The 10,739-nt window shown below is 46.3% G+C and overlaps 1 protein-coding gene across 1 annotated transcript; it reads left to right on the top strand.

The window, feature by feature from the left end:
* The first annotated feature begins 6,446 nt into the window (after positions 1-6,446).
* On the top strand, positions 6,447-10,315 carry LOC102262593 (olfactory receptor 6X1). Its single transcript, XM_005869665.2, has 2 exons — positions 6,447-6,655; positions 9,308-10,315. The coding sequence occupies exon 2, from the start codon at positions 9,321-9,323 to the stop codon at positions 10,260-10,262; it is 942 nt and encodes a 313-aa protein (XP_005869727.1). The 5' UTR covers positions 6,447-6,655; positions 9,308-9,320; the 3' UTR covers positions 10,263-10,315.
* Positions 10,316-10,739: the final 424 nt, after the last annotated feature.

Consider the following 10,739-nt stretch of genomic DNA (forward strand, 5'->3'; position numbering starts at 1 on the left):
GACACATATAGAGAAAAGTAGGTAACGTCCACAGGTGAGAGAAATAAAACTTTATATAAACAGAAAATGATCTACTGTGTTATATACATTTGTAGCTTTAAGAAAAAAGGGGTCTCCCTTAAAGATATCTTAAAATAATGCCTGGCTGTTTCCATTCTCACCCTTCAAGTGCTTTTTCTATGTCTACCTGCCAGAACCCGCCGTAACCATATGTGCAAATCAGTATTGTCTGCGCATCCCCTCAGCATTCTAGTACAAGGCTGTTTTAATGGTAAGAATAGAAAACTGGCAAAGTACAGTAATGTAAGGCTTTCTGTGTGATACAAATTAAAACGAAGAGCGTGACATTGATTTCTAATTCATATTTGATGTATATTGCATCAAATAACAGTTAAACCACTTACACTGGAATTACCTTTAAAAAGTTATATTTGATCACATAGATAACATGTTCTGGTAGATGATAGACAAAAGAGTTGATTTATGGCTATTTTCTTAACTTAATGGCTGGTAGTCATTAAGCATTGGCACAGGTAAGGCCAAAACGATGGATTTTGTTTGGGGAAACCAATGAGTGGCCCCGGAAATGAATGGAACAACTACCCTAAAATGGAGTCTAATTTAAAATACATATACTTACAGGGTTATGTTTTCCTCACAGGCAATTTATCCTCCTCGGAACCACCTCTCCACCGAGGAGGCCGTCATCATCCTAAAAGCAAGACATAAACGTCGTCTCTGGTCAACTTGCGGTGCTTCTCCCCATCCCACCTTTTTGTGAGGAGGCATTGAGGAGGTCAGTGCGGATTAGCAAGCGTTTCCCTGCCCGAGTGAGGACGATGTCAATGTTGATTTTCCTAGGAGAGCCACCGCATCCTTGTTTACTCAGAGAACAAACAGTTCATCCCAATTCTAGTCACGGTCAGCCTCAGTTCCTGCTCCTGTCTGAAGTGTGCAGAGATATAGTGGGCACTCGTGGGATGTATTTGTGATGTTTACACATGGGACGATGCTGAAGAACACAGGGTTTGGGTCAGGCTGCCGGGATCCAATCCTGGCTCTGTGACTTAATCGCATCTTGACCGTAAGCTTTTTTCTTGACTATAAAATGAGGATGAAATGTGTACCTGTTTTATGAGGTTACTAGAGGCCCAGTGCACGAATTCATGCACCGGTGGGGTCCCACAGCCTGGCTGAGGGATACCGGATTGCAAGAGGGCGCAGGCCAGGTTGAGGGACTCCACCTGTGCATGATCGGGGCCAGGGAGGGCCCACGGGAGGGCCCACGGGAGGGCTCCAGGGTGTTTCTGGCCCATCTGGCCCAGTCCTGATAAGCAGGGCCCCAGCAGCAAGCTAACCTACCAGTGGGGGCATCTGCTCCCTGGTGGTCAATGTGCCTCATAGCAACTGGTCAAACGGTCGAACGAATGGTCGGGCACTTAGCATATTAGGCTTTTATTATATAGGACTATAAGGTTAAATCACATAAAATAAGTGAAGTGCTTTGAAGAAGACCTAGCACACAAGTATTCCAAATATGTTCATTACATTGTGATTAATGCATAGTACAAGGATTACTGTGGACCATGTGCATTTAATTTTTCATTGTTCTTGAGCAGTCCCTATTGTTATGATTTCTAGCCACGGAACATGTGTGGTGAGTTTCATATGTCTGACCCTCGCACATGGTACTTGATATTCAAAACGAGGTCACAGGGATTCAAACTCCAGTCTCCCTCCATTGGAAGCCCGTGTTGATCTCTCTGCCATATTGTTGTCCTTAAAGGGAATATCTTGAGCAGGAAATACAGGGCACACATGTCCACGTCTATCGACTTCTCAGAGACACTAACTGCTTTCATATTTTTTCAGAAACTTAATGGAAGAGTCAAAATGACCAAAGTTCAGCTCTGTTTACCCCACAAAATTAAGTAACATATTTAGAAATATAGATACAAATAATAATAATAATTAATAATAATAATGGAAATGGTCAGCCTGGGTCAGGGAACCTTGTAGTGTCCTGGAACTAGAAATCAACAGTGAAGTGATGTCAGACCCGTGGGGAGCAGCCCCTTCACACACCTTCTCTCTCTTGACAGACAGGTCTTAGAAACCCACCCACTTTGATAGTGTGGCAGTGACAGCTATGACTTAACGGAATAAATTTCTCCCATTTTCTAAAACTGTGCTTTTATTTTTTTCTTTTGCAGGGGTGACTTCATGGACCGAGGCAGTCTTCTGAGGTACACTGTCACTGCCTTGTCACTCCGAGGCATGTTTAAAATCGCAACATGCCCTGACCGGTTTGGCTCAGTGGATAGAGCGCCAGCCTGCGGACTGAAGGGTCCCAGGTTCCATTCCGGTCGAGGGCATGTACCTTCGTTGCGGGCACATCCCCAGTAGGGAGTGTGCAGGAAGCAGCTGATCGATGTTTCTCTCTCATCGATGTTTCTAGCTCTCTATTCCTCTCTTCTCCCTTCCTCTCTGTAAAAAATCAACAAAATATATTTAAAAAATAAAATAAAATCGCAACAAATGTCACTTCCTTAAAGTCATGTTGCTTCAAGTACATTAACTTGGGCATCAGCTGAGAGGAAGCTCTTGTGTTGAAACTGTTCTTTAAAAATCATCCTGGTTCTTTATGATGAAGAATGAAGGAAGTCGAAGCTTAATTAGCTAATCGCTGCTGCTGATTATTTCGGGAGAAACTCATTAGGTTCCACTGAGTCCACACGAGGTTTTTCTCAACTGGGCGCTTTAGCGGGAAAATATTGTTGCAGCATCACTTGCCGAAGGAAAGAATGTACAGATGGTCACCCAACAGGAAACGACTACAGAAATGAGTGTCTACACTTAACGGAAAACTGCACCCCAGAGAATGCAATTCTTCTCAAAGCCTTTCTCAATCGTGGTCTGTGGAAAAGGATGAGAAAAGAATCTTTAGAGAATAATAAGAGTAGTGTTCTGGATGGTCCTTTATCAAATTAACAAATGATGATTTTTAAAAAATATATATTTTATTGATTTTTTACAGAGAGGAAGGGAGAGGGATAGAGAGTTAGAAACATCGATGAGAGAGAAACATTGATCAGCTGCCTCCTGCACACCCCCTACTGGGGATGTGCCCGCAACCAAGGTACATGCCCTTGACCGGAATCGAACCTGGGACCTTTCAGTCCACAGGCTGATGCTCTATCCACTGAGCCAAACCAGCTAGGGCAACAAATGATGATCCTTTAACACGGGCAGAATGCAAACAGGAGTCCTGCTGCTCTCCTCTTACCCCGGAACCTCCTGTTCTCCTTGGCGCTCTCACTGAGTGGGGTCAGCGGGGCACCCAGATAGGACCCCTCAGGGCACCCCGGAAGGGCAGTGCTCGTGAAGACCACTCTTCCTCGGGCACTGTCTGTACGATTGTGATTTGGGGGTGACCGTGATGATCCTTTTAGGAAATCAAACCCTTGTGGCTGGGAGATTCCAAGGTCTCCCCTTGCCCAGATCTGGACGGCGGACGGAAGCTGTAAGAGTGGGAACAGTGAGCCCTCAGGGTCTGTGCTGGAGAAGGCTGGCCTGGGGTTCAGGAGGCCTCCGCTGCAGGGGTCTCCTTCATAGATATCTGAGGGTCGGCACAAAACCTGTCAGTGTCAGTGATAACTCAATGGCCCTTCCCTTTTCTCTCCCTCTGTTATGGGATGTCTTCTCTTTCCCCACTTCATCTTATGTACGCCTTTGTGCGTAAGATAGACAACTGATTCCAGTTGCCACACTCGGATGGAAATGAAAGGAGAGCAGGATGGCGGCTCAGGAGCACAGGTCCTCACGGAGTCCTCCTTGAAGAGGTGGCATCTGAGCAGAGCCCTGAGGAAGTGTGGAGGGAGCCCCAGGGCGCAGTGGGAGGAGCAGTAAGTGCTGGTCCTCCACAGTCAACCGTGGGCGTGTGAGGACAGCAAGAGGGGAGGGTGGCCCCTGCGCAGCAAGTGGGGCCGTGGTAGGACACGAGGTCATAACGGTAGTGGGAGGGGAGGTCATGCAGGCCCGTTTCGGCCCCCAAAGGACTCTAGATTTTATTCTGCACGTGACAATCGAGAACTGCCGCGAAGGGGCTGGGGAGTCCCGGGGTCTGAAGTCTGATGCCATAACATTTATGAACAGGAGGTGGTGTTCATTGACTCCTCCCTGTGTTCTAGGGCAGGGGTGGGCAAGCTTTTTGTGAGTGCGTGCCAAAACCAGCAAAATCTCTGACTCAAAATTCTTCTGCGTGGCAACCCTAATTTTTTGAGAACATGTTACGCCTACTTGATATCTCTTAAGGTGTACGTATGTGAAGAACCTTGAAGAAATAATAAAATTCATTCAAGCGACAAAAACACAGATGTATACATGTACACTGATAGTCCGACAGAAAACTTTATGACTCCGTTTGATATTATCAGTGGGACTTTTGCTGCTGCATCACTGATGACAGAGATTTTACATCAGGTTTATATTTCGTGACCTTCAGAGATATGCACGAGCTACTACTTTCATCCGTCAGGCTACTCCTATTACGAGACTTAACAAAATTCATCACTGAGAACAAAGATTCACAAGCGTATGTGGATGAAACCAAAACACTGGTCTGATCTAGGAAGGCAGGGAGAGTTAAGGCAGAGGCATAGAAATTGCTCTTCCCCTCTCTTGTCAATCCATGTCTATGGTCTTTAAGATAACTTGTTATGTAAAATTATTTATTTATCTAAGATGCACCTACACTGAATTTATCTGAAAAATAAAAAAGTCGATATTAAGAAGAAAATTGTAAATGGAAGATTATAAGAGAGGGTTTCGCGTGCCAGCAAAAGTTACTGGCGTGCCATGTTTGGCACGCGTGCCAGGGGTTGCCCACCCCTGTTCTAGGGGCTGTGCTCAGATTCCCAGGGTTTCTCACATTCAGTTATTAAGAGGCTGCAGGAGGTTGGTACAGCTTTAATGGGGTCATTGAGCCTTAGTCTCCTGCCCACATGTCTGCCTTTCTCTTCTCCCAGCCCCCACCCGTCTCAGGTAAGCACAGAGCACTGCTGGCCTTTTGTTGGCAGTCTAGTAAATTCTTTTTGTTTTTATTCTCCACACAAAAAGAACAAGATAACTTGGGTTTTGAGAGATCAATAAGTCATTCTCCCTAGACTTCAGGAGCCTCTATTAGGTTTTTGCTGATCCCCATCATGTAATCAATTCTTTCTTTCTGTGGGGGTTCCTTAATGTTAAAATGCAGCCCTAGCCAGGTTGGCTCAGTGGATAGAGCGTCAGCCCTGGGACTGAAGGGTCCTGGTTCAATTCTGGTCAAGGGCATTTAAAAAACATATTAAAATGCACAAAATATCCTTTCTTCCCAACTCACTGTTGAATTGGCTGTTTATTTATAATATCTGTGAACTGACTTCGTTTGCTTCATGCATGGAAAAAAACACAATTGTGCACAATTACTAATATCACTTATTACCGTGGTCTGGTTTTAATTATGATTTTATAGACATTTGAGTTTACAAGTATGTTCTAAGTTTCCTACCACTGCAGTCAATGGCTTGGTGAAGGAGTCTTTTTGTATTTTGGGCCCTTCTCTGTGTGGGATAGATGGAAAGATTTTGGATGGTCATGTAAAGGGTTCATGTCCATGCGGGTGTGTTAGATATGGTCACATTCCTCTCCTTTGGTGTTGACTGACGCTTTCCTACCTGGTTTGGCTCAGTGGATAGAGCATCAGCTTGCGGACTGAAGGGTCCCAGGTTCGATTCCGGTCAAGGGCACGTGCCTAGGTGGCGGGCTCGATCCCCCGTAGGGGGCGTGCAGGAGGCAGCCGATCAATGATCCTCTCTCATCACTGACGTTTCTATCTCCCTCTCCCTTCCTCTCTGAGATCAATAAGAATATTTTTGAAAACTGCCGCACTAATGGAAAGGGGACACTTTGGAAGTCTTACCCACTACAGAGGTGAGTGCCGGTTGCAGGGCAGTTTCTGGCAGGGAGCTTAACGCCCCTTTCTTTTTGCACTGAGCTATGTGCTTGTGTGTCCAGCATGTTTACTTGGCTTGTGGGGGGAACGTTCTTGTCTTTCTCAGACACGTGTTACATAGGGAGTGGAGTGAGACCTCGGTGACACAACACGCACAGGGTGTTTCCAGGGCACGGCAGTGGGGCTCAGGCCCAGGACCCAGCCCAAATCACCCAGGAAGTGGCTGGCTTGTCAGAGGAGTGGGGTGGGCCCAGGGGAGCCCCAGTTTCAAGAGGGACAGCGGGTCTTTATGTCATTTCCTAACCGGCCTGGAGCCCTGTGCGAGCGAGGCCTGAGACTGCTGTCCCAGGCTGAGCCCTGATAATGGGCCTCACCCTTAGCCCAGAGCCCGCTGCGGCAGGGATAAACTTTGAGTGAAACTTTCCTTTGCTCCTTAGGAGTCTCTGGAGCACATCCGTGGAGAATGGTGTCCCAGAGGAAGCCATGAAATTCCCCACCAACAAATCGTTATTTTGAGAGAAGAAATATTAACCTAGTGTGAACCGGTCGATTCATCACTTTCAGTGCAACTCTCCTGAATGCTTATGAAATCTTGCCATTTCTTGAAAGCTTCGTGAATAGAATTCAGCAATGCTGGTGGCCCTTGCCTTAAATTCTAGAAAGGTAGGTTCATTTTCCTAGCACAAAAAGAGAAGGAAATTGTTCTGCTGCAGATAGACCATTTTTAAACAGTCTCTTCTCTCGGCCCCCGCACGGACGAGGACATGCCTCGGGACTGGAAGTACTTCCCCGGGAGTCATCCGTGCTGTGAGTACTAGTATTACTTTGCCACAGAGAAGGAAGCAACACTATTCCGGGTAAAGTTTTCTCTGCTCCAGAAGGCATAGATACAGCTAGCTTTGATGCTTTGAAATAAAGTCCAATAAATGAATCCCAGCCTCCTGTAGAGAAAGTCGTAAGCATGACTTGGACTTGGGCCTTCCTAAAAGAAAGCTGTCTTAATTCACCGCGTCTTACCCAGAACGACCACTCCTGGGGTGAGTTTCAGACTGGCTGTCTCTACCAGCGTTCCAGTTTAGCATCGTCCCCCAGCAGTGGTTTTTGATATACTTCCCTTTGTAGAGTGTATAGATGTGTCATCTGGGGGCCCCTGCTTTAAGGTCGGACACTATACCTATCACACACACACACACACACACACACATATACACACACACACACACACACACACACACACACACACATACACCCCATGTTAGCAAACTCCCTGACTCAAGATTCTTCCCCTCCAAACTCCTCGTGAATCCCATCACATACGCTAACTCACAGGAGACCTGTGAGTTTAACAGCAGTGCCTGAACTCCCAGCTTCTGCTCAACTTAGATTCCCTGCCCTCGTTCTATTTTACAAACACTGGGTCTTTGTCTGGAAGGCATTTTCCCCTCCCTACCCCCCCCCCCTTCTATTGAACTCCTCCAGGACTCAGCCTAGGTACCTCCTTCTCTGGGAAAGCCTTCGTGAACACCTTCCCAGGCTGGTAAGGGGACCCTTTGAGGTCTTTGCAAAAACAATCTGTGCACTCCCTGGGCTGTTTGTTGTCTTTACGGTGTACACTTTCTCTCCGTATCTAAATGATAAGCTCCCTCATTGCCTAGCAGGACTTGGAACACAGTCAGCCCTCAACCAATGCTGGTGGACTAAATAGGTCTCATTCTAAATGGTAAACTCTCTAGCCCTTAGACATTTTGACCATCAGAGGCTGCCACGCTCCTCCGTATGGGGAATGAAGATAAACCCGTATCTACCCTATATAGAGTGACTGGGCTGGAGGCGAATGACCCATTCGTACAAACTCAAATATGTCTGTCTCTTCTCGTTTCACGGAAAAGAACTGGATCTTATGACATTGTTTTAAAAAGAGCGATTCTTTCCTGATCTAGAAAAGAGTGGGAAGGGATGAAAGTATTTCTCTACCCTACGTTCTCAGAGAATGGGATTAAGCAACATGTCGATGAACTGTGAGCCTCCTTTGAAAATGGTGCCGTTGGTTTCATAGTCATTGATCTTGCCTGTTGCCAAGAAGAACCAGAGGGGAGGCTATTCTCAATGAGAGAGGAGGTCGTTTTTGCTATTTTCCCAGTGAATTTTAATGGAACAGGAAGTTCTCAGCCTACCCGTTTGCATATCTAAATAGGAAAAATGGCACAGATAGTCCCAAAGGAAGGTTTGGCCAAGAATGTTCTTTCCAGGATTCCCAGTTTGTTTTCCTTAGCATTTGAAGCCTTTTCCACTCTTTTAGGTTAGTGCCTGCAGCTCTTTATCCAATATAAATGTGTTGGGTGCTTCTCTATAGTAGGTCCTGATTCAGCTGGTCTTGGAATTGTGAATTGAAGTTTAGTGTGCGTTTCCCTACTTGCTAAGCAATTTTATCCATTTCGTTTTGAAGGCTTTTAGTCCACGTTAGCAAATGAGTCAAATTTGCATTTGGAAGTGGAGTCTTTGGAAAAAACACCTGTTCTCTTATCTAAACTGTGTCCCCTTGCTAATAGGTCACAGAAATGATTTTTAGTGATATACACACATGGGTGTGTAAAGTCAGCTTTCTTATACGTCAAGAATTTTCTTTCAGAGTATAATATGAGAGCGTGGATTAACTTCTTCTGAACCCACACCTGGGCTTATGTCATGTATGCCGTAGTATACACTGTTTATTTTCAATAATCTTATGGATTATTGACAGATAAACCACCACATTACAGTGATCGTGCTCATTGCTCTGTAGGGTGAAAAAGTACTTTTACACCCATACAGGGTACTTAGTACTTTCAGAATCCATTAAGAGCTGGGAAAGGAACAAGCCAGATCACAAGGAAGGAAGGAGTACTTTGTGTGCATGTGTTCTGAAGAACCTTAAATAGAATCAGAATGTTTCCCTTCTCTTCCTCCTCCCCTTCCTCCTCCCCCTCCTCCTCCAACAACTCCTCTTCCTCCTCCTTCTCCTCCCCCTCCTCCTCCTCCTCCTCCCCTTTAGAACATCTTGCATCATCCATGGCAGGAACAAATGTTATTTGTCACAAGTAGCTGGTCAGAGGGGAGCGCGCTTCAGAACTCATAGGAGCCTGCGCCCAGGGTGGCTGTAGTCTCGCTGATTATGGGACCGCAGCCGAGGCAACAGGTCCCTGGCGGGGGTGGCTGTAGAATCCTGAGTGTTGCATTCTCATTCTGATTCTTATTCTGTTTGTTTAGTTTAGTTTAAACTGTATTTGAGTGTGAGGTTCTGAGGTGCTATTTTTTTTTTTTTGCCTGTTTTTCTAGAATATCAGGGGACATGAGAAATGGCACAGCCATCACAGAGTTCATTCTCCTCGGCTTTCCTGGGATCCACGGGCTCCAAGTCCCTGTCTTCACCGTGATCTTGTTCATCTACATACTCACCCTGGCAGGCAATGGGCTCATTATTGTCCTTGTCTGGGCTGAGCCCAGACTGCAAACTCCAATGTACTTCTTCCTCTGCAACTTGTCCTTCCTAGAGATCTGGTACACCACCACGGTCATCCCTAAACTGCTGGAAACCTTTGTGGTGGCAAGAACAGCGATCTGCACCCCGTGCTGCCTGCTGCAGTCCTTCTTCCACTTCTTCCTGGGCACCGCTGAGTTCTTCATCCTCACCAGCATGTCCTTTGACCGTTACCTGGCCATCTGCAGGCCCCTTCGCTACCCCGCCATCATGACCAGCAGCCTCTGCCTGCAACTGGCCCTCAGCTCCTGGGGGGTGGGCTTTGCCATTGTGTTTTGCCAGACGATCCTGCTCATCCAGTTGCCCTTCTGTGGCGACAATGTCATCAATCATTTCTACTGTGACATTGGTCCCATCTTGAAAGCAGCCTGTGGAGACACAAGCATTTTGGAGCTTCTAGGTCTCTTGGCAACCGTCCTGGTGATCCCAGGGTCGCTGCTCTTCACTGTGATTTCTTATGCGTCCATTCTGTCTACCATCCTGAAGATTCCTTCCGCCCCTGGCCGCCAGAAGGCTTTCTCTACCTGTGCCTCTCACCTGACAGTGGTCTCTCTGTTTTATGGAGCCGTCGTGTTCATGTACCTGAGACCCACCGCACACTCCTCCTTTAAGATGAATAACGTGGTGTCGGTGCTGAATACTATCCTCACGCCCCTTCTGAACCCGTTCATTTACACCATTAGAAACAAGGAGGTAAAAGAAGCCCTGAGAAAAGCAATGGCTTTTCCAAAGACTCCTGGTCATGCAGAGTAAAACAGGCGACACATCAACATCAACTTAATGCACGGACACAGACAACAGGGGGATGAGAGCATGAGTGGGGGCGGGGGGGAGTTTGGGGGTTAATGGGGGGATGAGGACACATTTGTAATACCTTAACCAATAAAGAAATTAAAGATAAAAAAATAAACTTAATGCAGATACCAAATTAAATGTGAGAGAGGATTGTGGAGGAGGTGAAGGTGTGAAAGCGAACTACGATCGTTAGGGTTTCCTACAAGCATTCCTTACATATAAATGAATCAAAAATCCTCCTTAAAGAGGAGATGTGACCTAATTGTCTAACAAGGAAACCGCCGAGTGCCCTCAGGTGCATGAGACAGAACTGAGGACTTGCTCAATTATACGCTGAAAGTGGAAACCACTCAAGTCAGGGACAACCGTCAGTAACATATTTTTAAAATATAAGCAATCCTGCCCTAACTGGTTTGGCTCAGTGGATAGAGCGTC

The sequence above is a fragment of the Myotis brandtii genome, unplaced genomic scaffold (assembly GCF_000412655.1).
Source record: "Myotis brandtii unplaced genomic scaffold, ASM41265v1 scaffold303, whole genome shotgun sequence".
NCBI classification, from domain to species: domain Eukaryota; kingdom Metazoa; phylum Chordata; class Mammalia; order Chiroptera; family Vespertilionidae; genus Myotis; species Myotis brandtii.